Consider the following 25,665-nt stretch of genomic DNA (forward strand, 5'->3'; position numbering starts at 1 on the left):
AGGATTGAAGGAGAAGAAAGTCCAGAGGAGACGCTTGAAAAAGGAGAAACATGTGAAACTGAGAGTGAAGGAGAAGATTTTGCTGTAGCACTTGAGGATCCAAAAACTGCTACTGCAATCGTCACAACGATGGAGTAGGATTAATTCGGTGTCATTAACTGGTAAGCCTTTTCATTCACATACATTTTGCTTTATCCAACTTCCTTGAGATCACGCATCATATTCACTGAATTATACATATTATTAATACCATGACTTAATTTGTATTTAAGGTTGGGTAATCATAAAAGAAGATTGTAAGGAGAAGACCTGACTGGCAGAAGAAAACTACATTAGACATCTTTTTTGTGTGTAGCATGTTTGCTTTTATATGTACAGTCCTATAGCTAAGGTGGGAAGGCACTTATGGGTCAGCTACTGGTGCAGCCCATGTTTTTGCTGCTTTTATTTGACATTATGCTCAACTAAGAATATTCCAATATTAACTGATTGAGCTCAATTCACAAGATAATTTGATTGATTTTATAAAGTCAACTGGGTAAATGCTTCTTTTCTCGGGGGGTGGGGGGGCATGTATTGTGATTCTGAAAAACATCCACTATGCACTTGCCTCTTTCAGTCACGTGATTTGCCGAGTAGTACAATTTTGAATACCGAATAGAACAGAATGTATATGTCTGGGAGGATATGGCAGTATTTTTTATAAAAAATCTGTCGTTTTTATGGTAAAATGCTTCAACACCATCTGTGCAAGTGTTTACACAGAATTCATAATGTATGTGTCACTGGAACAGGACACACTTATTTCTCTTGATAAATAGATAGTATATGTAGATATTTAATATCTTTAATAATGTATCAATTTATGTTTATAAACTGTTTTAGCACTCTCCATTTTTGCTTAAATACATAATTCCCAATCTATGCATTTAGAAAGCATAAGCAGCATTCTGCAGATATATATTTGTATATCTGTATATTAACTTGTACATAATGACTGTTTTAATGCTATACTGGGCTCATTTTGAATTTTTACTGTGAAATATGAAATAGAAAAAAAACAGCATGATGAGAGCATGGCACATATTTGTTTTTTTCCATAATTGACTCTATATTTAATTTATCTCAACAGTATGTATTTATACTAAAACTATAATCAGCAGAGCCTTAAAACAATAACAGCAGCTTTACTTATCATGTTTGATCTCCCAGCTTCTTGTGTCTGGTCTCAATTAGCCTGTGGTATCAATGATACCGCAAGTATCACTTTGTGTGGTGTGGGTGAGAGAAGACAGAAAGTAATGACAGGCTGTTTGGTGCAGATCTGATATGTAATGATAACTAATTACAAAATGCAAAATATAGACCTGTATTAACTGTGTTTATATATCTACTGCTGTTTTATCAATAAAACTATATTTGCATAAATTCGATACATTTTAAGCTCTTATCCTTTTTTTTATTGCAAATGTTTGTATGTATCGAAACCTCTGGTGATCTGAAGTTACACACACTGAATTAATATTGAAACAGCTGGAACACATTTAAAACAAATAATAATTTCATTTATTTTGTATCTTTAACACAGCACTCAAGTTACAGTTCGATTCATTTGAATATATTCCAACATCTTGTTTATTTACTGCTGCTGTTGAGTCCCAGGAATAGTGAGAATGAGGTCAGTCTTCATCGTCTGTTGAAATGTATTTAATCTAGTATATACATTCAGAAATGTTCAGGTCCACTTCAACACTGACAGTGTACCTTCGTATAGTCCACACTTCTTCCTTTGTAGCTTCTAGTGCTTTTTTTAGATTAGTGCATCATTGGAGTAGCAGGTCAGAAGATCATTTTTGCAAGTTCAAACATCACCTACAAGGAAAATAATCAACAGATATTATATAACTTTACAGAAAATGTTTATAAATGTTTGCAGTTTAATGTGATGAATACAAGTTAAAAACAAGGACCAATAAATAAGGTAACATTTTCCACAAGGTATGAAAGAGCTCCCTCACCTCTATAGCGATGAGGATGATGATCATCCACTCCAGCCTCAAGCTGTGCTTCTCGCTCAGGTGGCTCCTCATGAGGTCTGTCAACTGTGAGCAATGTTCCAGCTTCTCATTCACAACCTGCAGAACAAAGAGAACTGTTTGAGTCCAGATCAGAAACAAAGCAAGAGCCTCTTACAGTGAAAATCAGAGCGGGTCTCTATATCTTCTCGGGTCAGGTTTACTTACATTGACCCTGCGGTTGATGCTGAGGAACAGGCAGGTCTTCTCGTAGAGTTTTTCCAGGTTTTCTCTGTCCCAGTAGAAATCCGGTGTGAGGAGCAGGTCGGACCTCAGGTTTATACAGTGTCTGTCAGAGGAGGATGGAAATAGGAAATATAGAAAGTTGAAAATCATACTTCATATCAATCATATCATATACATCATAGAAAAGAGACTGAAGCTAATGTCAACACAGTATAATACAGAATAAAACAGTGGATTTAGAATAGCTCCTGCATATGCATTCACCATACACTGCACTTAGTAGAGCTGATAGCTCAGCTTCACCAAATTCATGAATCATTCTCCAGGGAAAAGGTGAAAAGGTTGAAAAACACACTATCCCACAATGTTAAAGAAAGTGAAAAAAAGAACCTGGATCCCCACCAAAATAAAATGGGTTCCTCCCTGACTCATACCACATCCTTCCACTATGTATCATTGAAATATCTTTTTTGCGTAATCCTGCTAACAATCGAACAAACCAACAAATGGATATGGGTGAATTAATCTTCCTTGCCAAATTACCAGCAGTAACAGTGGGTGAACATGAATGTTAAAATATTCATGTTACTGATTTGATTCTCTTCACAAACAAATTTGAGACCAAACCCCAAAAGGCCTGCAGTTGCCAATAGACTTCAATTAGACAAAATTGAATTTACTTTAAAGCGAACAGCTCTCCTATTTTCTGCATGACCTCCGCAGAGGACAACTTCACTCTTTTGCCAGACTTCAGCGTCTGAGCGAGAGAAAAAGAGACAAGGGCATTAGCATTCAGGGTATGCATGGTCTCCCTAACACAAAAACAACAACTCGCTACAAATACTCAGTTATTCCTAATTTCTTGCTGCTGGCTGGTAATATCCACTGTACCTCTGGAATCGACTGAATTGACTCCACAAAGTCGTCTAACGCCGTCTCCCATATGGCCAGCTTCACTGGAAGAGAGAGAGGGGAGAGAGATGACTGGAGTGGAAGTGGGACAACAGAACAACACACAGCTTGATGGTTTACAGTTGAAGGTTCTCACCTGACAAGCATAGCGCATTTGAAAATGCAAATTTCTCCAAGACCGCTTCATGTTGATCAATGTAATCATTTAGAATGAAGTTGCCGCGCTGAAGCTTTGTGTTTCCTCTGCGGGAAAAGGAGTCGTTTAATGACAGCTCCAAAAAGTGCAGAGGTAAAAACCAGTTTGTTTGAGGATCGGGGTACAACCTACTCGCTAATTGTGTAGTTGATCTCTTCATTCTCCCAGTGAACTAATGCTACTTCATAAGGCTGGATCTCATGGCGCTCCAGCATCCTCAAAACACTTTTCATCTAGAAAGACAAAGACATTGAAGAAAATCACTGAAGTAGAGACGTTTACAAGAAATGCAATTGCTGACACATCATATTTCTATAAATGATACATGGTGTTGTTTACCGTTTTCTCCTCAACATTCCAGTAAACTACTGAGCCTTCCCTGAAATTTCAGATTGGGATGGTTAGGACATGATAAGATTAAAAAAGTTAAAGTACAAATATAACTTCATCGTTTCCCAATTTGAGTTTTGAAACCATTTCCAATTTTTTTCAATACCTTACTTGAGAAATATTAACATGTTTCTTTTTGTTTTCATTGAACAAAACATGCCACACCTTTCAGAGTTTAAACTTAATGTAAGAAGTGAAGTCGAACAAAGAACTTTGGCTAAAGAAATGTCTTAACATTGAAAAGTTATGTTTCAGATGAGGAGCCAAGTTATTTGGCAACATTTTCAATACTCAATACCTTTTTTGATACTGAATTTCTGTCAGTACTAGAGGGAATTTAGGTTTGACACCAGCCCCATCAAATTAAATACTACATATTGAGCTGTCACTTAGTAATATCTTTAAAAATGTACCATTACATCATTTACAATCACAACAACAACAGAACCCCAAACAGAAGAGGTTTGAAAACAGACAATGCTATTTGTACCTGAAGAAGAACATGAGAGCGTTGTCCTCTGGTTTTGCAGCCTTGTCTGTGCTGATCACCAGCACATTTGAAGCATCTGAAATTACAACATGATGATTCTCATAAAAGGGTTGATGTTGCTGATCCAAGCCTTAAATAAACATATATTAAAGTTCTTTCTGCACAATTCCGAGTCCTACCTCTTGGTAAATCTACCTCTTGGAAGCCGTGGCTGACCAAGTCGTGGCAAAGTGTCGGCAGATGATACTGGTCTGCTGTTGCATAGGCGATACACCGCAGCATGTCCTATAGAGAAAACATGAGGCTGGACTCATCACTGAAGCTAAAACATGAACATGAAATCAACACATAAAAATCAGCCATTTATCCGATGAGTTGCTGCGTCACCTTGTCCTCCATCAGAGACGGCTGGTTGGCTCTCGAGGGCTGTTTCGTTCTCGGTCCTTTGGGAATCCTTTTCACAGGCACCGTCACTGGTTTAATACTCGACTTTAACATGGACTTCACGATGTCCGGGGAATAAAAACGACTCTGTCCACTTCTACATCTGTTAAGCATCCCAGGGTCAACGAACAGAGCGTTGTTGAAACCTTTAAATCCACCGAGAGCCGGCAGCACCTGTCTCTTATGTGTCTGCTGTTGGTGGAGAATGTTAAAGTAACAGGTCCTTGAGATCCCTGGGCCAGAGGGAGTCCTGGGTTGGGATTCATACTTGTGAAGCTGGACGGACTGGGAGAGACCGGCCGAGGCACAGATGCAGAATGGTTTCCTCCCTACAGGGCGCTGTGCTCCCAGTCTGGACCACAACTTCTGGAGGAGCATCTTCTCATGTAGACTGTGACCTACAACACAGGGATCTGATGTTATTAGAGCCCGACCAATATATCAGGTTACCAAGCTCTGTATATATGGTTGTATTTGTTTTATTTTCATTATAAATTTATAATAAAGTTCATGTAAAATATCGAGCGTTTAATTCAATTTGTTCATTATAAGAATTTGATAACGACATGTTTAAATATATGTACTGGCTGATATGTCAGTTTTACTCCCTAATACAGTATTTGTATCGGCGTCACACCCCCAAAATCCAAAGAATCAGTCAGAATGCAGTTATTAGTGTGACCTCAGTACCTGATTCATCCTGATATGGGGTTTTACTTTCTGAATATAGGCACCATTCATAAAGAGTTTATAATGTCAAGAAAATATTTAATATATAGCATTGTACATAATGTGCACTGTTACCTAAATATTACTGCTATTATCATTACTTATTATTGTATCTTATCTTATTGCTATTTGTCAGTACTGACCTTGAAAGTAACAACAGAATCATCTCTAAAAGTCTGATTAACATTTACTCACATTGAATTAGCCTGTTTGATTAACACACCACTGATCATCCCAGTAGAATATCTGGAGCTAACTGGGCAGAGAGAGGAAGTGGTTCACATGCTGCTACATGTCACTGTGCAGCTGTTAGCCGTTAGCTTAGCTTAGCTTACCAGGGATGCAAGGGAGCGAGTCACAGCATGACGCGGTTAACAGGATGTAACGCGTCAGAAAACAAATGGCGCTGCATCTGCGGGTAATGTTACAATTCAAAGTGAATCTCTTCTGATTCTGTGCGTGTAAACCTGAATGACATGTTGGATGTTTGTCAATAAAGTTTTGTGAAGCCGCTCACTTCCTGGTTGGCGTGACGTGGGAGTGAGGAGACAATGCCCTGCGTGTTGACTGGCAGGTGAGAAATAAGTCAGAGGTGGTTGTAGTGGAGCTGCTCTTCTTCTCTTTCTTTCTCCTACCCATCTCTGGCTTGTTTATGCTGCTTCACAAATCAGTTTGGGTTTTTCTTGACATATTCATATTTAATTTGAATAATTTGTAATAGTTTTGATTCTGTAATTCTGTTGATACTCATAGAATAATATTTAGGTTTGATATCCAGCTCCATCAAATTAAAAGCACTCGTTATTGAGCAGTCCCACAACATTACCATTACATTGCACTCACAATAGATCCTAAAAGAAAACACTTTGTCTACCTGAAGCAGAACATAAGAGTGTTGTCATCTGGTTCTGCGGAAATTTAAACAGGACTAATTATATATATATAACCCATATCACAATTAATTCCTTGCAAAGCTGTAACCTCTGTGTAATTCTGACACTTCTTGTATCTTGGTAAATCTACTTAGGCTAATGGAAGTCGAGGTAAAGTGTTGGCAAATGATTCTGATCTACTGTTGCATACATGAAATAATATAAATCAGTTGAAGCTATGCTTGCGGAGAGGTTCTTTCTGCAAGTCTGAAATCAGGGCTAAACAACAGATGCAGTGACCTTCAAGTGCATGTTCATCAACTTTTTTGCCTTTTTACCTTTATGTTCTTCCAAATGTCTGTCCGTATCTTAAATACTTTAAAATCCACACATTGTAATTGTTTTTGATACGTAGTCTGTAAATCTCAGAGGTCCTCAACGACAGCACCCCCTGTGGCGGAGCACGGTATAGCCTGTGTTTGGAGTTGCCTGGAGACTTCTAAAACACTAACTCAAGTGACAACTGTTATCCACTTCCCCTGGAACACACCTAACTTTGGGAGTTATGGAAAACTCTGATGAGGTACGTTTAAAAATAAATTAAGTTCACCTCTCTGCATGGAAGATATTACTGAGAAACAAAGTGCTCCATATGCTGACAACTTCTTATTATTGAAATCATGTGAAAATGTACTTGATATTGAATTTGTAATAACTCTTAAATGTTGTACTTTGCTGTTTTCAAGCAGTCTAATGAGAGGGCGAGGCTGAAGATGAAAGTTGCCGTGCTGGAGGAGAGTGTTCGCTCCTCTGAGGTGGAGTGTCGAGCCAGCAGAGAGACGGTGCTGAGGCTGGTGGCCGAGCTCGACCGAGAGAGGAAGAAGGCCTCGAGCAGTGCAGCGGCGGTCGACTCACTCAAAGTGGTACTTACACAACAAAGAGTCCCAGAACTCAGCTAGTTTACCATACACGCATCAGAACATTTAAAGAAAAGGCCAAAATAAAAGTCTTTGAAATGTTTTGGTTTGATTTTTAATTTATTAATTCAGCTATTCTTGTTTTTCCCACCCCATAAGTTTGATCTCCATTAACTTCACATAATTAATAGAATAATGGTGGGTACATTTATTATTTGTCTTTTTTATTTGTTTCAAAGTTGTCAAATGTAATTAATTCAGTGTACGTTTGATAAGTATTATAGAATACTAATACTAAAGACCAATAATAATACTCAGTGCCTATGTTTTCAGGATGTAGACTCTCCCCTGGTTGTTAAAACCATATCTCCTAGTTAAAAATAAACATAATAAAACTTCACCAGGACAGTTTACCATTGACACAGTTGTGTTTGTGTTGTTTTTGTCTCTTTCAGGAGTTGGATGGCCTGGAGGTGGGAAGGAGGAGCGTTGAGTTGGATAGAGAAACGTTGATGGAGAGGTTCGATGCCGGTAAGAGGGTGATCGAAGCAGCGAGGCGAGAGTCCAACTGTCTGGAGAAACAGGTGGAGGAGCTGGAGAGGAAGCTCCAGTCGAGTCAACGAGAGATTCAGGCAGCTGGAGACAAACTGCAGACGTTCCTGAGAAAGGTGGCAGGTCAGCTGCAGGCTAAGTCTGAAAACGTCATCATGGCCACAGAGAAAGATGTTTCACAGTCACTGGATAAGGTGAGGGATCAGTGGGGATCTCAATCACATCACACAAGAAGAGTCAATCTGCAGAATAATTAAGGAAACAACTCAAACTGAATTTCAGCTGCCAGAAATCAAAATACTCCAGCTGAGTACAATACTCAAGCAAATGTATGTAGTTACTTTCCACCACAATGTATCTTTGCTTTAAATCCTCCATCTCCTCTCAAAGAGACGCTCCTATTCTAAACTAAACATGAGCTTCCTTGCTTCTGTTGTGCAGATGATGTCTGAGATGGAGGCCCGGCTGTGTGAAGCCTCAGAGGAGCTGAAGGAGCAGACGGCGCTCCAGCACAGTGCGCTGCAGAGGGCGCAGCTTGCAGAGCAGCAAGTCCAGGACCTGCGAGAGAGACTTCAGGGTCTGGAGACCGAGCTGCTGACGGCTGATATGCATCGTGACGGGTTGCGACTCGGCCAACAGCAAGTGAGTTAAGTACATAAACAGTGAATGTAACTATTCATTACAGTTCTTAGTCCTGTGTCATGTGTCCTTGATTTGTTGTTTCAGTATGAGCAGTTCCTGGAGCAGCTGTCAGAGACATTGATGGTTGACAGCATTGCTCTGGATCTGGGCTTTGACATGAGGCTAAAACTCATCCTGTCACGAGCAGAACAACTTGTCAAAAAAGAAGGGAGTGCTCTGGTGGAGAGCAAGAGTCTCACTTACAGTTTACAGAGAAAGGTAACCAACATCTAGAGAGCAATAACATGTCAATAGAGGTGGCTTTAAACAACCAATTTAAGCCTAACGCCTAGGCTTAAACTAACCCTAACACTTACTCTAACCCTAACTGAAGTGTACAACTGGATCATAAATAAACCATATTTTATTTGTGTTTATTAGCTCACCTCTAAATGCATAAATGTAAAAAAAAAAAAGCTAGATATCATCTATTGCATGGCCAGTGACGCACCTGTGTTTAAACCTTTCCAGTTAAAAACCCAGAAGGACCAACTGGAGAGCAAAGGACTCCACATCCAGCTCCTGAGGAAGAAGGTGTCGGAGCAGGAAGAGGAGAGGAGGTGTCGCTCAGCACTGGCTGTGCAGCGAGACGACGCCCATCTGGAAAGCAGGAGGCTGCAGAAAAGACTAGAGCGCCTCCAGAGCGACCTGAGGGCGACCAAGCAGAGCAACACTGACCTCAAAGCCCAGCTCTCACACACTAACGAGCTCAAGGTAGAGGGGACGAGGGTTCGGCCCCAAAGTCGATCCAGAGGCATTTTCATCTCATAATATTTGGTGTATTTTTATTGTTAAGGTGGAAAGATCCTATTTTGTAACTGTGCACAAATTTTGTAAAGCAAATCCCCCACGTACATTTTAAGTTTGATATTATTCAAGAGCATCAAACCAACTTTGTCTCCTTGACAAATGAATTGAATAAAAGTTGTTTCACTCAACACCTCTGTCTGACATGCCAAGTTGAAAGTCATGGAACAGAGTGAGACCATGCAGGAGCAGAAGAAGAGGCTCGAGCGGCTGGTGGAGGTGAAGGCCAAGGTGGAGAAGAAGCTGGGTTCAGTGAGCTCGGAGCTTCAGAGCCACGAGAAAAAGACCGAGGAGGACGAGCAACAACTCGGCTCCCTCAGACAGAGCCTGGCCCAGCTGTCTGACAGAGAGAGGGAGGTAAGGGAGTGATGCATAGGAAAGGTTTTGTTAATATTTGTGGGATGGGAACCCTGGCTGCAGATCAATTTTATCCCAGTAGGAAAAGTTTGAACCTACCAAGGTCGTACTAACTCGTAAATGGTACCAATTGAATAAGCCTATATGTGTGTTGTGGGTCAAACTGTGTCGACCATTTTTCTGTCCATGTTTCAGTTGCTGGATTTCCGCATGGTGGTTTCTCAGATGCTCAGTTTGGATGCCACCGCCCCGCCTCTTCCAAATCATGAAATCATCAAATCCCTGGAGACCCTTCTTCACACTCATCATCACTATCACCACCTTTATCACCGTGTGAATACGCCGTGGCAATGTCCCACTCACCGGAGGCCTCATATCTGCCCAAACCAATCCTTGGATTCTACTTCCAGGTCCGCTCATCCAGAAGACACAGTTCCCCTTTAAGAAGCCTACAGTATAATTCAAGCTATTGTGGAGATTAGAATAGACCTTATATCGAATGAGATTATCTCTCAGAAACCACGTTTTCATGTTCGCGTTTTGGGAAGAAAATATGATTCACTGAAAAAATATCAGCAAGGAAAAAAAGAATAAAAAGACAAATTTTAAAATAAGGATTTGGCATTCATTGTTTTTCATGGTCGCATATACATACATTTCTCATGTTCATTTTTCACCATTATTTACATGTTAAATAATCTTGGACTGTTATACATTTGATACTGAACTGACGGTCATACAAAATATACAGTCGATCTATATGTCATAATTCTCAATCTTAAAATTTTGTATCTTTAAAAAATAAAAACAGTCAAATGTATAAAGACCACGGATGACTAACGTAACAGTGTTGTGTCGAACTTTGATATTAAAACACACATCTTGGCTTAAAGGAATCTCACATCGGAGTAAATCAAGGTAAAAATGGATTCGACACAGAGACGGATGTGAGTTGATCAAAACAACGATCAGAACTGCATGCCAACGAGTACAAAAATAATTGCAATGTGAGATATAATAAATGTCATCGTTATTATATTATTTTACAAACTTTTCACTCACAAGCAAATTCACAGGCTATTTTCCAGCAATTAACTTTGGTGCAATCCACTGACAGTTTTCCTTCAGAGAAATACAGCTTGTTTACGTCACTGTCCACAATGTCCACAATGTCCACTGTGGGAAAGACTGTCTCCTCAGCGAAGATGCTGCTTAATGAACAGAGCATTACACAGAGGATGGCGGTGAGATGTTTGACCCTATGTGCTACACACAGAGATATCAACTCTAGAGGTCAGATGTTCTTCTACAGTGACAATGATCAAGATCAGTCTTTGCTCCTCAGGAACATCAACGTGCTCCACCTCATACTTGTGGCAGAATACTGAAATGGAAAGCCCTCACAGGGAGCCTACACTGGAGGTGGTCCGTTCCTGTAGCTGAGCATCGGGTAGAAGGAATGAGCAAAGTTGTTGGACTGCGTGCAGTAGTCCTCCTCGGACATTGGCAGCAGGAAGGCAACGACCACCAACAGGAGCAGGAGGAGCTGAAAAGGCAACGCCACCCAGAGGATGCGCCACAGATACCGTGACCTACGACCCGCCGGCGTCTCCGAGTCAGAAGGGAAGGAAGCGGATCCAGCGCCGCTGCGTGACCTGATCGCAAACAAACACGCATTCACAAACGCAGCACAGACTCAGGTTTAGTTACGCACATCGATCTGCAGGAATCTGCTTTCTCATCTGAATCCCTGGTTTCATAACTGTAACTGGGAAAGCTATCCTAAGAAAATCCTAATAAATTAGTCTGATTGAATAAACTGAAGTGTAACTGCATCTTGATCTAATAACCCTGTCACCATAAACTTCACTGTTCATTTTTCGACCAGTTTTCAATCCAAATAAGGTCTCAGGTCAGCGACAGGGGAACTGCATGGGAGTGCTTCGGTTGGAAGCACCATGCTGCGTTCACAGACACAGTCAACATGGTTCAAAGCAACGCTGGAACAATGTCTGACGTTGTGATCTGCATGCTGACTGAGACTGGGTGGATAAACACGACCACAAAGACAAGTCACGAGAACAGTTAACAAGGCATTCTGCACTAAACAAATGCGTTTATCATGTGAGCTTGCATTCCTTTGTGTTAAGAAGACGGACAACAGGCATGCTGCAAGTACCAGCTGATATTCAGATCTCTCTTTTTTTTTTAATAGGACTCTTTGAAAGTTTGTGTCCTGTTGAAAAATGCAAAGCATGCCGAGTCAAGAATAGCATAGCCATTAGAAAGAGCTTCTTTAACAAAGTAGTTTAGCTTTTTGTGTAAATTAACAGTTTGGGAAAGATGCACATATGCTTTCTTGCTGAGGGTTAGATGAGGATGATGTTATTTGACATATTTTCTAGTTTGGTCCATGTCCCATTAGCTAACATGGAGGACCTCTTCTGCAGCCAGCCACCAGGGGGTGATCAGGACTCTTTGGCTTCACTTCTGGGGAGCGGTCATATCGTACATACAGTCTATGAGCTACAGCCAGGAGATGATTAGCGTAGCTTTGCCTAAAGACTGTTTCCAGGCTCTTAAAGGGAAAATCCCAGCGAGAAAACAAATGAACGTGTTTCCCAAAATGTCAAAGTCTTTATTTGCATCGTTTGATATTTGCATATTTTGCGTTTATTTTCTCCATCACCCTCAGATATTCTCAAAGGTTAGAGGACGTTGTCAGTAAAAGTGAATAATTATAAAAGCATGTTTACTTACTACTCTAAAAACAATTCATGTATGTATTTTAATATGGAGAGAATGGGTCTGCAGCAAAATTCTCTAATTTAACTATTGTGATTCTGTGACTTGAGGAATGCATGGATATTCATGATGATGATGTTCTTTGAGTTTTGCTGAAGTGCCCCTTGACCACTTCACAAAATGGAGACCTGAGAGGCAAGACTCACAGATGAGACACTGAGGGGGGGGGAGATGGTGGAGAGTCAGTGTGATAGCAGCAACAGCATCAGAAGAAGAGGAGGAGGAGGAAGAAGAAGAAATGTTTGACACAAGAGAAAGAGAGAGACAGTGAGAGAGAGAGAAACTGCAGCCTTTGCATTGTTCATTGCAGACATTTCCTGGCTTGGCCATTTGAGAAGTAAAGGCATGTGTGTGTGAGCTGAGTAATAGCGAGGGATAGTTAGACGTAGAAGAATATTTGTGGAAGACGTAAGAAGTGCCCTCTGGTTAGCGTTATCAAGCAGCCGAGGACGTTGGCGGAGAGGAGGCCTTGCACCGTTCCTTGTGAAACTGTTATCAAGGATGTGTGGGCTGCCACTCACCTCATCACCTAACCTACACACAGTGTCTAGACTTACAGAAGATGATGGAATTCAAGATCATGAGCTGCTAATCTGGCACATGCATTTGAATCGGAATTTTACGATTTTTTTTTTTAAGCTATCGTTTAAGACTTGGGGATGATCAGAAATCGTGAGTCAGCCACCAAGTGCGTCATGGGCGGATGAGTTCCATTATCTTCTGGGTGTGCTAGAAACCAACAGAAAGGTACCTGTGGTGTGGACTGCTCACAGAGGCTCCAGGCTGTGACAGACTACTTTTGCCCCGTTGCTGTTTGCAATGAACAGGGGGGGAGGGGGGTAAAAGAAAGAAAGTATGTTTCAGTCCAGGCAAATCAAGACAAAGCTACCGATGAAATCCCCCAAGAATGAAAGAAGGGCAGCAACAAAATCAAACGTGAAGGTGATAGATTTTGTAACCCCGTGATAATAAGGACTCTGGCTTTGGCTTGAGAGTGCAACAGAGAGACTGCAATAGGAAGCTAATGATAATGCAATGTTATGCATGGTTCTTTGATAACAGTGATATTCAGAAACATACACATAGTATAAGCAGCAACATGCTTATTTGGACTGATCTTTAAATAAATAATGACTCAGCACTAAAGTAGAAATATAGCTCTCTAATTCCTACAGCTTACAATATAAAACAAATATAATATCATGCTTACTACATCATAAAATCACACTTTCTATTTGTCTTTTGTAATTTTCTCATAGCCAGTGTTCTGGGGAAAACACTACGAGGATAAAAACAATATTAGAGTGAGAGGAAATTAGAGGAAAGTCAATTGGAAGGAGATATTCGTAGGATAGTTTTAGTTTGAAAATAGTGGAAAAAGAAAAAGTGATCACTTGGTTAGTCTACCAAGAAGAGGAAGGAATAAATGAAAAAAGATAGAGAAAGGAATTCCCAGTTTTTCTAGCAGGATTTGCTCTGGGAAAAGACGACATGCAAGAGTGAAAGTAAAAAGGCTTGGAGAAGCTCAGAATTCAAGGGGTGTGATTGTAAAGCAGGAAGTAGAGGTGTAGAAACAGAGTGAGGAGAGGTCTTGGGATGACAGGGGTGAGCCAGGCCTCAGTGGGGGGCATTCAGGGCACAAGTTACTATGTGCGGTGTCCCAGAGGGGTTACCAAACAGCTGGCTTCTCTTAGAGCAGCATGGACAGGTGGGTGCAAACGTTACCGATCGTCGATGACTGGGTGTGCTGCGTCCTGACACCGGACTGAGGGAACCGGATGTATCCAACTCATCAGCAGAGGACCAAGAGGACAGATCCTGGCAAAAGGAAATGTTTGCAAAAAGATAGAGATGTGGGAGTGAGAGAGTGAGAGAAGAATTTGATATAAGGCAGTAGTAGGCAAGTAAAAACCTTAGCCTAGAGGCCTGTGATTCCACTACAACTGTAAAAATTGAACCCTGGACAGGTGTAAAGTGAGAGAAGCTCTACCTGTTGGCTACTTGTGATGTCCAGAATCCTGGCCAGCTCTCTCAGGTCTCTGGTTACTTCTTTGAGCAGCAGTTTGAGTCGGTTCCCAATAACATGAACCTTCTCCTTGGCCTCCAGGCAGTCGCTGCCCTGAGAGTTGACCAGCAACTGGAGGGACATGTCTTGTAGCGAGGCGACTTTCAGCTGAGAGTCCAGGAGCTCTTGGCGGATTTGCTGTGTGGGAAAACCGACATTCAAAAATATTTGAAGCAACAGAAACAGACTGTTTAAAATAAATGTCTGTTAACTTGACTGTTTAACTCAGGACGTATATTTTTGCTTTGACTCACCCTGAATGACTAAAACTATGACCTTGAGGCCATTCAACTTTGAAGGAGAGGGAATTAAGTCAACGTAAACAGTTTTTATGATTATGATCCAACTAATGATTTAAATGATTAACCATTCATTCTTTTTAAAAAGGAAATACCGATAACATATTTTTCCATTTACAGCTCTGATTGGAACAACTTGTAATATTTACAAAATTTAAGGAAAGAACCTACATTCAAGGAGATATTTATATTATATTCATCTGAGGGAGATGGAAAATTCCAGATGCTGCAGGTATGAGATAAGTCACAGGGTGCTTATAAAAGCGCTTTATAAATACAAAACCATTTACCATTTATATATTACCCAAAATCTCAGTACAGCCACGCACTAATACTACTCAGAAAACTATCCTGCTACAAGAAATATGTATTTATAACAAACGTCTGTGTCTGATCTTAATCTAATTTAAATTTAATCTCGTTCCACTCTCATCTTGTTACTAAACATAGTGATGTAATCAATAAGGTACCGTCAGTGTTTTGTGATGCTCATGGAGGGTGTCACTGTCCTGGATGGGGTCGATGGGAACCACTTCGTTCCTCCGGCGGTCAATGTTCTCCAACCACAGCAGCAGACCGTGGCTCATCTCATGGAAGTCCTGTTGATCAGACGTTAAACAGGAACTTAGAGATTCAAATCAGTACAGGGAATTTCATATATACAGATGGATCGCTTTGTCCAAACAAGATTCATTGAACAAGCTGTGTTGAGATAGCTAGCAGCACTTACCTGACACTGCATGAGCGCTTCCTGTAGCGAAGACCTCCACTCCTCCAATGAGCCGCCCAGTTTATCCCAGTGGTTGTTCATATCTTTCAGTTTGGCCTGCAGCTCTCTGGACTCCTCGTTGTCTGGCTGCAGGAACTCAGCACTGCACAGGTTGATGGACATCACGATAGCCTTGCGCTTATCATAGGCCTTCTGCAGCTCCTGTGGAAAAGTAACAAAGAGAAACACGATCTTACTTTACCCACAAAACAAGGGGGCTATATATAAAGACTTGGTTTCAAATGTTAAAGACATCTAAGCTGATTGAGGGGATCAAGTTTGTAAATTGAGAAAAATAATAAACACAGAATAGTGAGATGGTTTAGGAACAACTATTAAACCTTGAGCTTTCTGATGCGCAGCTCAATGGTCTGGATGTCGGTGCTGAGGTCCAGCCTCCGCTGCTGCTCCAGCTCATCCTCCGTCTCCCCGAGCCACGTCCAGATTTTGTTTAGGTCCGAGTTCAGCTGCTGCCACTGCTGCTGGCTCTGCTTTGAGCGCATCTCCTTGCTGAGGCTCTGAGCCTGCAGGAGCTCCCAGCGTTCAATCACACCTAGGGAGCAGAATTTTCATTTTGAATAAAAGAAATGAATTAGCCACTCATATTCATATACTTGTTAATTGGACATGATCCCAAAAAGATTTCTAAAGGGCCTACAAATTCTCTCATTTGTGCATTGGCCCCCGTTCGTCCTGCTCTTTAAACCTGCAGTAGTTTGATCTCTCCTGAAGAAACCCACAGTAGTTTTCAACAGATTTAGATAAATCTCAGATTTACCTCCCCTCCCTCAAAATGACTCATCATTACCTGATGTCTGGGACTCTGAGCTACTGGGATCTGCCAGTCCAGACACCGCTTCTTCCTCCTCCTTCAGCTCATTGCCCATCCTCTTCACTGTGTCAATACTGCCACGGCACTCACCCAGCAGCCGCATCTATAGAATGGAAGTGATAGGTCACAGGAATTATTTGGCATGGTAGAAGCAGATATCTAATATTTTGCACTAACGGTTGTTAAGCTGCTTATAAATAGACATTTATTTATGATTTTAGTAATGATTCTATGAAGCGGTGATTGTGCCTCAAGTCGTCATCTATCTGAAAGTGTGACACATACGTATCCCAAGTACGAGGCATCCAGCTCCGTGCTTGTTGGAGTGCGGCTGCGGCTGCTCTCCGTTTGCTGCTGCAGGAAACGGCCGACGTCCAGAGGGTGAATGTGGGAGTCAGAAGAGGCAACTTCCCCTGGAGACACAACAACATCTGGTCATCTTTGCAAATTATGATTAAACAATTAACCAAAATGGTCACGTGAAATATAATCGACCCAAGAAGAAGTAAGACCCCGTTCAGACAGAGAAATCAGAGAGAGCAAAAAGTGACCTTCTGCTCTGCAACAGAAAAGCCTCATTGCACTGCTCTCCTTTCCTGCTTGCGTCAGGAGTTTCATCCTTAATTTGAGTTACAGCGTTCAAAAGCCTTTCTCTTAACGGTAATATGTCTCTGTGTGAACGGAGACGGTGATAAAAAAATCTACTTTGAAACAAATCTGCAATCCCTTCAGCAAGAAGTTCAGACTTGTTCACAGTGACGATAAAACAACATGCTTTTCTGAAACACAAAATGCACATCCAGAAAATCCAAAGAGGTTAGCTACACAGCACACTGCAAGTCAAAACGAAAGTAAGAAAGCCAGTTAGAAATAAGGGCTAGGCTGAATTCCATTTCGGTTCTGCTGAATCGGCAGAACCACTGAATTGAAGAAAGAAAAAATGGAATTGATCCTATCCCCTGGTGTTAGAAAGTGAGACCAGTGTGTTTCCAAAGTGTGAACAAGAGTGGAAATTAACACAAAGGAAAGTCCAAGGCTAGACTATAAGTGTTGTGTCACTCAAAGTTATTGACTGTTATTTCTGGCCCCAAACACTTGTAGCATGCTGGGGTTCTGCCGTTGCCTACCAGTGGAGGACCTCAGTGTTTTTTCTGTTAGTTTAACATAGGCCTCAGGGCTCTCTGGGATCACTACATCTGGAAGAAACATTGTACAGTACACACATTCAGCAGTGGGCATTACACTGTTTGAACTCATTAGCTTTGACATTCACCAGTTGTTTAATGCACCACCACAAAAGAAAACTTGTACCTATTTATTATTATGTTGTATAATAACCCAGAAACATTAATGTTGTTGCGAGTTGGCTTTCAGTGTCATGCTCTTGTACATTTCAGTTGGACTGGCATTTGAACTTTAGAGAAACTAAACCTTACTGTAGCATTCACTGCTTTTGTATCCCAGAAACAATTTTCACAAGTATTTGTTGACATAATTACAAAAGTTGATTAATTATCTTAATTGTGCCATGAATACTTTGTGTATGTTGGTTTGGAAACTAACCTGACATGGCCGAGGCGGGCCGCTGGATGAATTCCCCCTCCTCACTCTGCTGCTCTCTCAGGGCCCTGCCGGCGCTCTCCAGCCCGCGACTCAGGTCGTAGTCATGGTCCCACTCCAGGGGGATGGAGTCCACGCTGGCCGGAGTGTCCCGGCCCGATCGCTCGGTCCGCAGCTGGGCCGCCAGGGAGGCGGAGCGGCCGGAGGAAGGCAGAGGGGACAGGAAGCCATCCCCGAAACGTTCACTCCACGGCAGGCCAGACAAATCACCAGGCTCGTCCAGATCAAGCTCACGGTCCGAGAATGACACTTCAGTATCATCGTCTACAAGCTATACAAAAAAAGGTTTGAGGTCTGGAATCAAGCCACAAGTGAACCAATAGAATAATACAAATGATATTTGCTTATTGTCAGATCTTACAGGAAGACGGATGAGTTTTTTATAGTAGCGCTCCACTCGTCCAAACACTTCCTGACAGTAACGCTGTTGCTCCTCCAGCTCCTCCTCGATGACAGCAGCATCCAGAGGCTCGCTCTTCTCTATCAGAGTTTCTCCCTGCTGGAAGATCTGCTCAATCTTGGCTGTTGTCAAGGAAATCTCCTGCTGGAACGACTGTGGAACCAGAGCCAGAAGATAAACACACATACACACGTCTTTATTGATTCAGTAGACTGTCTTATTTTCTAGAATTTGAATTTCCTGATTTAATTTACTTATGTTTTTCAGTATGCCTTGACCAATATCAACATGTATGTTAGTATGTTTAGCTGCTCTTCACAATGCTTCGGCTGATCTAGAAACAAATACAACACGAGACTGTAAGAATCCGGTCTGGAACAATGGCGACAGACTTACCCTGAGTTGTTTGATCTTGGCCTGAATGTCACACTCAGAGAAGTGTTCGATGTTGGTCAGCTGCAGGTCCATCTCTGTCAGCCACACCAAGATGCTGTCTCTGGCCGTCTCAAACTCCTCTCTCTGACTAATAAAGTGCTACAAGAACGAAACAGAGAAGCTGTTGTTAGAATGACCTTCACTGAACAGTGTGCAAAGATAAACATCCTGTGTCCTTTATCCATTAACCTCAGCAATGCTTTCTCTGTGGCTTCATTCATCATGAACTTAACATGCAGATAAACTGGTATAACAAACGATTATTGATGCTAATACAATTATATTGTTAATGCACGTGCATGGTAAAGTACCTTGAGCCTTCGGAGGATGCAGGATACCCTCTTCTGCAGGTTGTCCCATCGCTGATTGGCATCGTTGGCCATTTCCCTCAGACGACAGGAAGAGTCAGTGCGGTTTTCTCTGGCCAGGCGGCGATATTGCTTATTGATCAACTCCAGCTGGGTCAGGCTTTCGTGGACCTGCCTCTGGAAGGCCTGTAGAAACCCAAGGTTGTTTCAATGTGGCAATAACCAAAAGCAGCACCCTTCTGGGTCAAGAAAACGTAATTTGCTAATATGTTGAAACATCTGTACCTCAAATTTCTTAAGTTCCTCTTTGGCGACAGTGTACAATACACCAGAGGAGTTGGGAAGAGCAGCAGTCTTTTCCGAAGTGGCCAGCCACTCCTCATATCGTGCAAAGTCATCTAGGAATTTCTGCCATAAACGCCATGTCTCCTCAATCCTAACAGAGGGAAACATTTATGAAACAGTGTAATATTTACACAGAATAAAAGGGCTGACGTGTTCTCCGTTCACACAACTCCAACTCACTTGAGTCTCCTCTCCATAGACAAGGCACAGATGCTCCTCCAGCGGCGATCCAGGCTACGAGTCGCCTGCTGGATGGAGTCGCACTCTGCATCGGTGGCGCAGGCGTCACAGTCGTGCAGAAGCACTTCACATAGATTCAGCACGGAGGCAACTCCTGTACTGTGTTTCTCTATGTCTCGCTGAAGCTCCTGGGTGGGGAAGAGGGGAAGAGGGGTTGTGAATGTAGTGAATGGAGGGTTTGTGATAATAAAAGAGTGAAACACAGGGAGGGACAAAGAGTCAGGTAAAAATAATCAAATCATTATTAATATAAAATAAAATGAATTAATTTGGAAAATATGTCCATACAAGAATGCAGTCAAAGGGAGCAATTTCCATTACTGACACACTAATTTGCCACTAAAGGACCATAAGATCTTAATTTATCTATCCCAGTCAGAAAGAACATTTCAGCTCCTCGTGTCCCTTCTTAATTCATTGCCACTCCGGGACAGTCGACATTCCACATTTTGAGGACAACAATTCAAAAACCGGAGTGCTATGTGAAGGTTAGTTGAGGTTGAGGGGAGGGAGAGGGAGGTTAATAAAATTCATTATACTTATTAAAAGCACTATTCTGTATATTAGGTTACCTGCTGCAGATCGAGCTTCCTCTGTATTTCCTGGAAGTCACATGAATCGTAGGCGATGGGTTTAGACAGCTCGGCCTCGATGTGGGCGAGCCAGGAGCGCAGGCTGTTCATGTTTTTATCCAGCTGCTGCACGGCCACCAGAGTTTCTCTCAGCTTCTTTACTCTGTAGATACATTAATAAAAAGTGATTTATACTGTTTATTATGCATGTCTTAGATCAAGCTGATCAGGTGTGTGTGTGTGTGTGTGTGTGTGTGTGTGTGTGTGTGTGTGTGTGTGTCCTGACCTGGCTCCAATGAGATCCAGCAGGTGCTGCCAGCGGTCACTGACTTTGCTGAGTTTCTGTTCGATCTCAGTAGCCTTGCTCGGGTGACTGGCTCTGGCCAGGCGCTGCCCGAGTTGATGCAGCTGCAGCTTGTTCTCCTCGGCCCCGGTAATTTCCTCCTGGTAGTCCTGAGACACAATGTGATGAAAACCGGTGCGTAAGAACAAAGCATAAGCGTACAGGTAACAGATTCAGTGCAGTGTTACAGGATTTCCAGCTATTTGTTAACATATTTTACAAAAAATAAATAACATGGCTGAAAAAAAGCATTTTTAAAAAACAACATTAAGAAAGTAGACTTCTAAGATACAATTCTTTATCACATAGTTGTTATTCACAGTTATTGTAGGTGAAAAGATCTCTCAGATGTTAGATGTGACCTCAGAGGCTTGTTCCCATTCAGGCTTGTTTTAATTTACCTTGCGAAGCTTCTCGATCATCTCCTCGATACTGATGTCCCCGTTTTGGGACACCTTGCTCTCCATGTTGGTGAGCCACTCGCAGAGCTCCTTGTACTTCTCGTTGAACACAGTCCACTCATTCAGCTTCTCACTCACCTGCTGTCGGCGCAGGGACAGCTGCAGAGGCACAAAACTGTATTAACATCAAGTGCATCACCATGCAAAGTGCATAAAAACAACCAATGCATGTCAAATTGTTAAGAGGTAGATTAAGTCCGAAAGGGAAGCGCTGGTACGGAGACGACTGCGGTCTAACTGGTTCATTTGCATCAGGCAGCGAGTGCGTGTTTCTGCACGTTTCCTGTGTGTGTAGATTATCTGCTCTACACAGGATGCGACTCTGAAAAAAACTGACCTTGAAGTTTCAGGTTTTCTGAAACCAAGTTAACATCGCACGCTAAAGCCTTCGGTGTAGATAGTAAGGTTCAACTCTTCAAAAACCTGTGTGTTTGGACATTAATCAGTCTAGTATTTGGTATTATATCTATATGGTGATCAACTGTATTTGACTAGGGCAGCTAGAGGTATAGCACCAAGGAAATATTCTACTTCTTACTGTATTTTCAAACTTAGTTTGACACTAGAACCACTATCTGGTATATCAAGGGACTGTCAAACAACAAAACTGTTAAACAGTGGCTGTACACAGACTGCAGTACAGTCAGATCAAATCCTCCATGCAGCGGAGCTCTGTAGTGCATGGTACCTGGTGGCAGATTTCATCCCACTGTCTATGCAGCAGCTCCACTCGCTCCTGCAGGACAGAGAGGTCTTCAGCGCTGATGGTACAAGACAGCGACTCTCTCAGCACAGACAGGTGAGCCAGATCTCCCGTCCATCCATCAAATGTATTCTCCAGGTCCTGTCATTGACATAAGACCAACATTATTTTTAACGCATTTTTAATTTGTCAGCTCAAGTCGTGCTTTGTTAAAATATCTACTTCAGGAAATCACTTAAGAATGCAGAGGAGCCATTACCTTGCAGCGCATCTGCTCAGCTTGCAGATCCTCATGGTGATGAGGAAGAGGCTGAGAGAGCTGTCTTTTAAAGGCTCGGAGCTTTTCCAGTGATCCACCGATGCCTCTCTCACACCTCTCCCAGTCCTGTATATGACATTATACACACATATGATACAAAACTATCATAGCAACTGAATGAAAAACACTTGTGTATAACTGCCCAGCGGGTTGTGTACCTTCAACAGGGTGACAAGCTCTCTCTTCTGCTCATCCAGGCAGATGTTGGCACGTTTCCACCGCTCTTGTATATCAGTGAGCTCCGCCTGCAGGAGCATCTCCGCCCGGCAGTCAGCCGACAGGAGCAGTTGTTTGCCGGCCTCCACTGTCAGGATGTAGCTGCCCTGCTGACGCTGCAGCACTTTTTCCTTAAGCTGTACCAGGAAGCACAGTCACTCTGATTAAATCATTCTTTAGTGCAAGAGATGGGTTGTTTCTAATCACAACATTTTATCAGCATTTTAAATAAAATCTGTCAGTTCCAGCTATTGAGACTGTGCTTCGGGGCTTTCCAATACAGTCTTATCTCCATTGCCAAGATTCACAGGTTATTACTTTATCCTGACAAAGATCCAGTGGGTCCACATCAATCAACACTGGCAATACATGCCAGAGAGAGTAGTGGGGAAACTCAACCCAAAATGCTTCTGTCCTGCACTAGCTGGATTTATGTAAGATGTGTAATCTGTTAGTGTCAACATGATGTACCTGGACAGTGTCCAGCATTGAGCGGGCTTGTTGTAGAGGCATGGTGGTGCCTTCCTGAAGGGCCTCTGCAGGGTGGGAGACCTCCACCAGCCATTTGCGTAACTTCTCCACCATTTCTCTGTATCGCTGCCACTGGCGGATCAGGCCGTCGATTATTCCGCGCCTCTGCTGTGCACGGCGCACCACGCCCTGCCACTGGTTGCTCAGCAGAGCCAACTTAAGATTGAACTCATCTCTGCAAGAGGGGAAGAAATAAAAAGAAATTTTTTTAATATAGATTTGTTGTCAATAAAGAGCAATGATTTATCAGTCCTAACAATCTTCCCTTTATAATGAACACGTTTGTATTCAATAATTAAATGACAAAGAGATTAAAAACATGCATGAATGTGGGTTTTACCTGTCATCTACCTGACCCTGCTCTAACATCCGCTGTCCGTCACTGATGATCGAGTGGAGGATCTGTTGGCGACTGAACATCTCCGCTTGAAATAACTGGAAAACAACAAATCAGTTACAAATAATTTAAAACCCGTTAATAATGTGCCGTTTAAGGGCCTTTTATTTTAAACCCGACTCTGACCTCGTGAGCGGTTTGCTGCTCCATCAAACTCTGGTAGTTCCCAGAAATTTCCACCGCCAGATTCTCTTCGGTTTGGACCAGGAACTCCATCCATGTTTCACACTTCTCCAGGAAAGTCTGCTGCTGCAGCAGGAAGGACTGGAGTTTGCTGCAAAGAAACAAACAGAGGAATAGTGTTAAATTCTGTGAGAGGCCTTGTAACTGTATTCAAAGTGTTCTGAAAATGATAAGGATTTACTTGCATCTTTTTCTATTAACCTTTACATTTTACAAATAGAAATACTTTGTTAGTCCTACCTGAATCTCTCTGTGGTCTGTGAAGAGGCTGTCGACCAGCTCCTGTTCAGGTTCTGCATGCGTTTGATCTCTGAGTCGTTGAGTGGGAGCCGATAACCGAGCTCATTCAAACGCTCTAATTCAGGAGCCATACTGCTGAATTTCAACATGAGCCTCTGTAGTAGGACAAGAAATGTTAAATTCATTCATTTCAGGACAATCAATAAAGTTGACTAGTTTGGCTAACTGAGAAAAATAAAAACAACACAGAACCTTGAGTTGGTCCATGCAGTCCTGGATGACTGACAGGTCGGTGGAGCCGTTGGGATCTTGCATCTTTAGAGCCTCCTCAGCTTCAATGATCCAGGACCCCAACAAATCCAGCTGATCATTAAAGGTTTCATAATCTTGGACTCCAGTCTGTTGGGTGAAGCACAATTTTAAAATTCACGATTTTGACTGGTTGACTGAAAAAATATATTCTCTGTGAATCTTCTTATTTTACCTGCAGGGTGGTGAGCTGCCTGGTAAGGGACTGTTCCACAGCATTAAGCCGCTGGGTGAGAGAGAGGTGATCTGACTGGATATTAGAGGCTGCAGACGTGTCCACCTGCTGTTTCAGCTGCTCTCCCAGTTCCTGAAGAACTTGCAGGGAGGCCTGCACCGGAGCTTGGGACCGGAGCAACTCCTGAGACACAGAACAGAGAGAATTTAGAGGTTTTTTCACAGCAAAGTAAAACCCAGGAAATAGTGTAGGCATCAGTTTTCACTTGAAACAAAAACTGATTCACCAAACACAGCTTTCCATTTTGGAACAACATAGAAACATGGCGATTTCCTTACAGGTAGGATGGTGATGGCATAGACTTCCAGAAACATACTGAAATACTTAGCACTGCTCTGATTTAAAACAATTCAACAATGGCCGTTCACTCACGCTGCATTCTCGGATCCAGTCGGACACTTCCTCGTCAGCAATGTCCTTGCTGCAGGTGGTCTTGAGGAGCCGGTCTGCCATCTCTTCTTGCAGCTGGATGCTGTGGTAGCTCTGCTCATAAAGCTCCTTGTAGCGCTGCCACAGCTGGAGCAAAGCTTTGCTGCTTCTCAGGCGCTCTGCAATCTCCTCGAGTAAACCAGTCCATCTGAGCGCAGACATGACAAGGATGGAGGATGAATATGTAAATATTGAGGGGCAATCAGTGATGTCAACACGAGTCAAATCTACAAAATACTTAAAGTTAAGTCACCTCGCATTGACGTCCTTAAGGGCGTTGTTTAGGGAGTCTGACACTGATGGGTGACACTCCCTCAGCAGTTGGTGGGTCACAGCACCAAACCTTCTCAGGCTGCTCTCCTGTTTCTCCAGTTCCTCTTGCAAATCCTATACAGGTGACCAACAACACATGACTCATTTCCCCAGCGTGGACAAACATGGCATTAGAGCATTTAGAAACATTTGCAGAATAAAAAAGATGAATTTTAACATACCTGCAGACTCCGGACCTGCAGCTGAACGGCCTCCAGGGAGCCTGTGAGGAGGCGGAAACGAGACACAGAGTACCTTCCCTCCATCAGGTAGCCATTGATCTCTTCTGAAGCTCGTTTGTACAGACTCCACTGATCCAGCACCGACTTCAGGCTGATGTTTAGTTGTCCAATCTGTTGAAAGTGAAACAAAGAAAGAGAAAAGCGGAGTTTAGAAGAATAGAGGGTCGCAAACAAAGTAGCACCTTAAAGTCAGAGAGAAAAACAGGGGAGCTTACCAAGTGGTCCAGGTTAGCCCAGGTGTGATTGACACACTGGAGTGTTTCCATGACGATAGCACAGGCCTCATCGGTCTTGTTCTGGACAAGAGCACAGCCCTGCTCCTCCACCCGTTCTAGTTCTTTCTCTTTTTCCTTCACAAACTCTTCCATCTCCTAAAGAATAATGATTTTTACTCATGGTAAAAAACATGGGCTGAAAACAGGTGTATGTGAGGGGAACAGAGGGTTT

The 25,665-nt window shown here is 42.4% G+C and overlaps 3 protein-coding genes across 6 annotated transcripts in view; 1 reads left to right on the plus strand and 2 right to left on the minus strand.

Annotated features, from left to right (window-relative positions):
• Window positions 1-1,543: 1,543 nt before the first annotated feature.
• On the minus strand, window positions 1,544-5,920 carry rmnd1 (required for meiotic nuclear division 1 homolog). 2 transcript variants are annotated; one of them, XM_061082827.1, is made up of 13 exons: window positions 5,758-5,920; window positions 5,618-5,678; window positions 4,637-5,091; window positions 4,429-4,534; window positions 4,250-4,325; window positions 3,709-3,748; window positions 3,502-3,602; window positions 3,310-3,416; window positions 3,153-3,217; window positions 2,942-3,018; window positions 2,244-2,364; window positions 2,019-2,135; window positions 1,544-1,872 (listed from the first exon to the last, which is right to left on the minus strand). In XM_061082827.1, the coding sequence occupies exons 3-13, from the start codon at window positions 5,069-5,071 to the stop codon at window positions 1,840-1,842; spliced, it is 1,278 nt and encodes a 425-aa protein (XP_060938810.1). In that variant the 5' UTR covers window positions 5,072-5,091; window positions 5,618-5,678; window positions 5,758-5,920; the 3' UTR covers window positions 1,544-1,839. The 2 variants fall into 2 exon arrangements, with proteins under 2 accessions (XP_060938810.1, XP_060938808.1); XM_061082825.1 differs by lacking the exon at window positions 5,618-5,678.
• Window positions 5,921-6,719: 799 nt separating this feature from the next.
• On the plus strand, window positions 6,720-10,052 carry ccdc170 (coiled-coil domain containing 170; the record flags this gene model as incomplete). Its single annotated transcript, XM_061082158.1, is given in 9 exon segments — window positions 6,720-6,819; window positions 6,822-6,877; window positions 7,041-7,217; window positions 7,667-7,957; window positions 8,205-8,405; window positions 8,490-8,663; window positions 8,916-9,158; window positions 9,405-9,608; window positions 9,804-10,052. Coding segments are annotated over 9 exon segments (1,695 nt in total), but the record flags the coding sequence as incomplete, so codon positions are not given.
• Window positions 10,053-10,219: 167 nt separating this feature from the next.
• Window positions 10,220-25,665, minus strand: part of syne1b (spectrin repeat containing, nuclear envelope 1b) — a 64,554-nt gene continuing 49,108 nt past the window's right edge. For all 3 annotated transcript variants that reach the window (XM_061082778.1, XM_061082777.1, XM_061082776.1), the window contains 32 exons: window positions 25,434-25,589; window positions 25,159-25,329; window positions 24,918-25,051; window positions 24,608-24,812; window positions 24,176-24,358; window positions 23,944-24,090; window positions 23,692-23,846; window positions 23,395-23,542; window positions 23,212-23,306; window positions 22,812-23,046; window positions 22,283-22,477; window positions 22,065-22,190; window positions 21,791-21,946; window positions 21,043-21,201; window positions 20,585-20,751; window positions 20,299-20,461; window positions 19,667-19,854; window positions 19,427-19,577; window positions 19,145-19,327; window positions 18,795-18,932; window positions 18,360-18,551; window positions 17,942-18,269; window positions 17,506-17,574; window positions 16,664-16,791; window positions 16,355-16,481; window positions 15,888-16,099; window positions 15,508-15,708; window positions 15,248-15,376; window positions 14,404-14,616; window positions 14,139-14,231; window positions 13,165-13,223; window positions 10,220-11,263 (listed from right to left, as the gene is read on the minus strand). In XM_061082778.1, the coding sequence (XP_060938761.1) occupies window positions 11,020-11,263; window positions 13,165-13,223; window positions 14,139-14,231; window positions 14,404-14,616; window positions 15,248-15,376; window positions 15,508-15,708; window positions 15,888-16,099; window positions 16,355-16,481; window positions 16,664-16,791; window positions 17,506-17,574; window positions 17,942-18,269; window positions 18,360-18,551; window positions 18,795-18,932; window positions 19,145-19,327; window positions 19,427-19,577; window positions 19,667-19,854; window positions 20,299-20,461; window positions 20,585-20,751; window positions 21,043-21,201; window positions 21,791-21,946; window positions 22,065-22,190; window positions 22,283-22,477; window positions 22,812-23,046; window positions 23,212-23,306; window positions 23,395-23,542; window positions 23,692-23,846; window positions 23,944-24,090; window positions 24,176-24,358; window positions 24,608-24,812; window positions 24,918-25,051; window positions 25,159-25,329; window positions 25,434-25,589 (5,250 nt within the window). In that variant the 3' untranslated portion in view covers window positions 10,220-11,019. The remainder of the gene's footprint in view (window positions 11,264-13,164; window positions 13,224-14,138; window positions 14,232-14,403; window positions 14,617-15,247; window positions 15,377-15,507; window positions 15,709-15,887; window positions 16,100-16,354; window positions 16,482-16,663; window positions 16,792-17,505; window positions 17,575-17,941; window positions 18,270-18,359; window positions 18,552-18,794; window positions 18,933-19,144; window positions 19,328-19,426; window positions 19,578-19,666; window positions 19,855-20,298; window positions 20,462-20,584; window positions 20,752-21,042; window positions 21,202-21,790; window positions 21,947-22,064; window positions 22,191-22,282; window positions 22,478-22,811; window positions 23,047-23,211; window positions 23,307-23,394; window positions 23,543-23,691; window positions 23,847-23,943; window positions 24,091-24,175; window positions 24,359-24,607; window positions 24,813-24,917; window positions 25,052-25,158; window positions 25,330-25,433; window positions 25,590-25,665) is intronic.

Source organism: Limanda limanda, chromosome 12 (assembly GCF_963576545.1).
Source record: "Limanda limanda chromosome 12, fLimLim1.1, whole genome shotgun sequence".
Classification (NCBI taxonomy): domain Eukaryota; kingdom Metazoa; phylum Chordata; class Actinopteri; order Pleuronectiformes; family Pleuronectidae; genus Limanda; species Limanda limanda.

Coding starts and splice junctions, on each gene's coding strand:
- rmnd1 (XM_061082825.1), bottom strand. CDS start 5,071: ATGCTCCTCCAGAAGTTGTGGTCCAGACTGGGAGCACAGCGCCCTGTA. Junction 4,326..4,428: donor AGAGGTAGATTTACCAAGAG/GTAGGACTCGGA, acceptor TTGTAATTTCAG/ATGCTTCAAATGTGCTGGTG. Junction 3,019..3,152: donor CAATTCAGTCGATTCCAGAG/GTACAGTGGATA, acceptor TCTCTCGCTCAG/ACGCTGAAGTCTGGCAAAAG.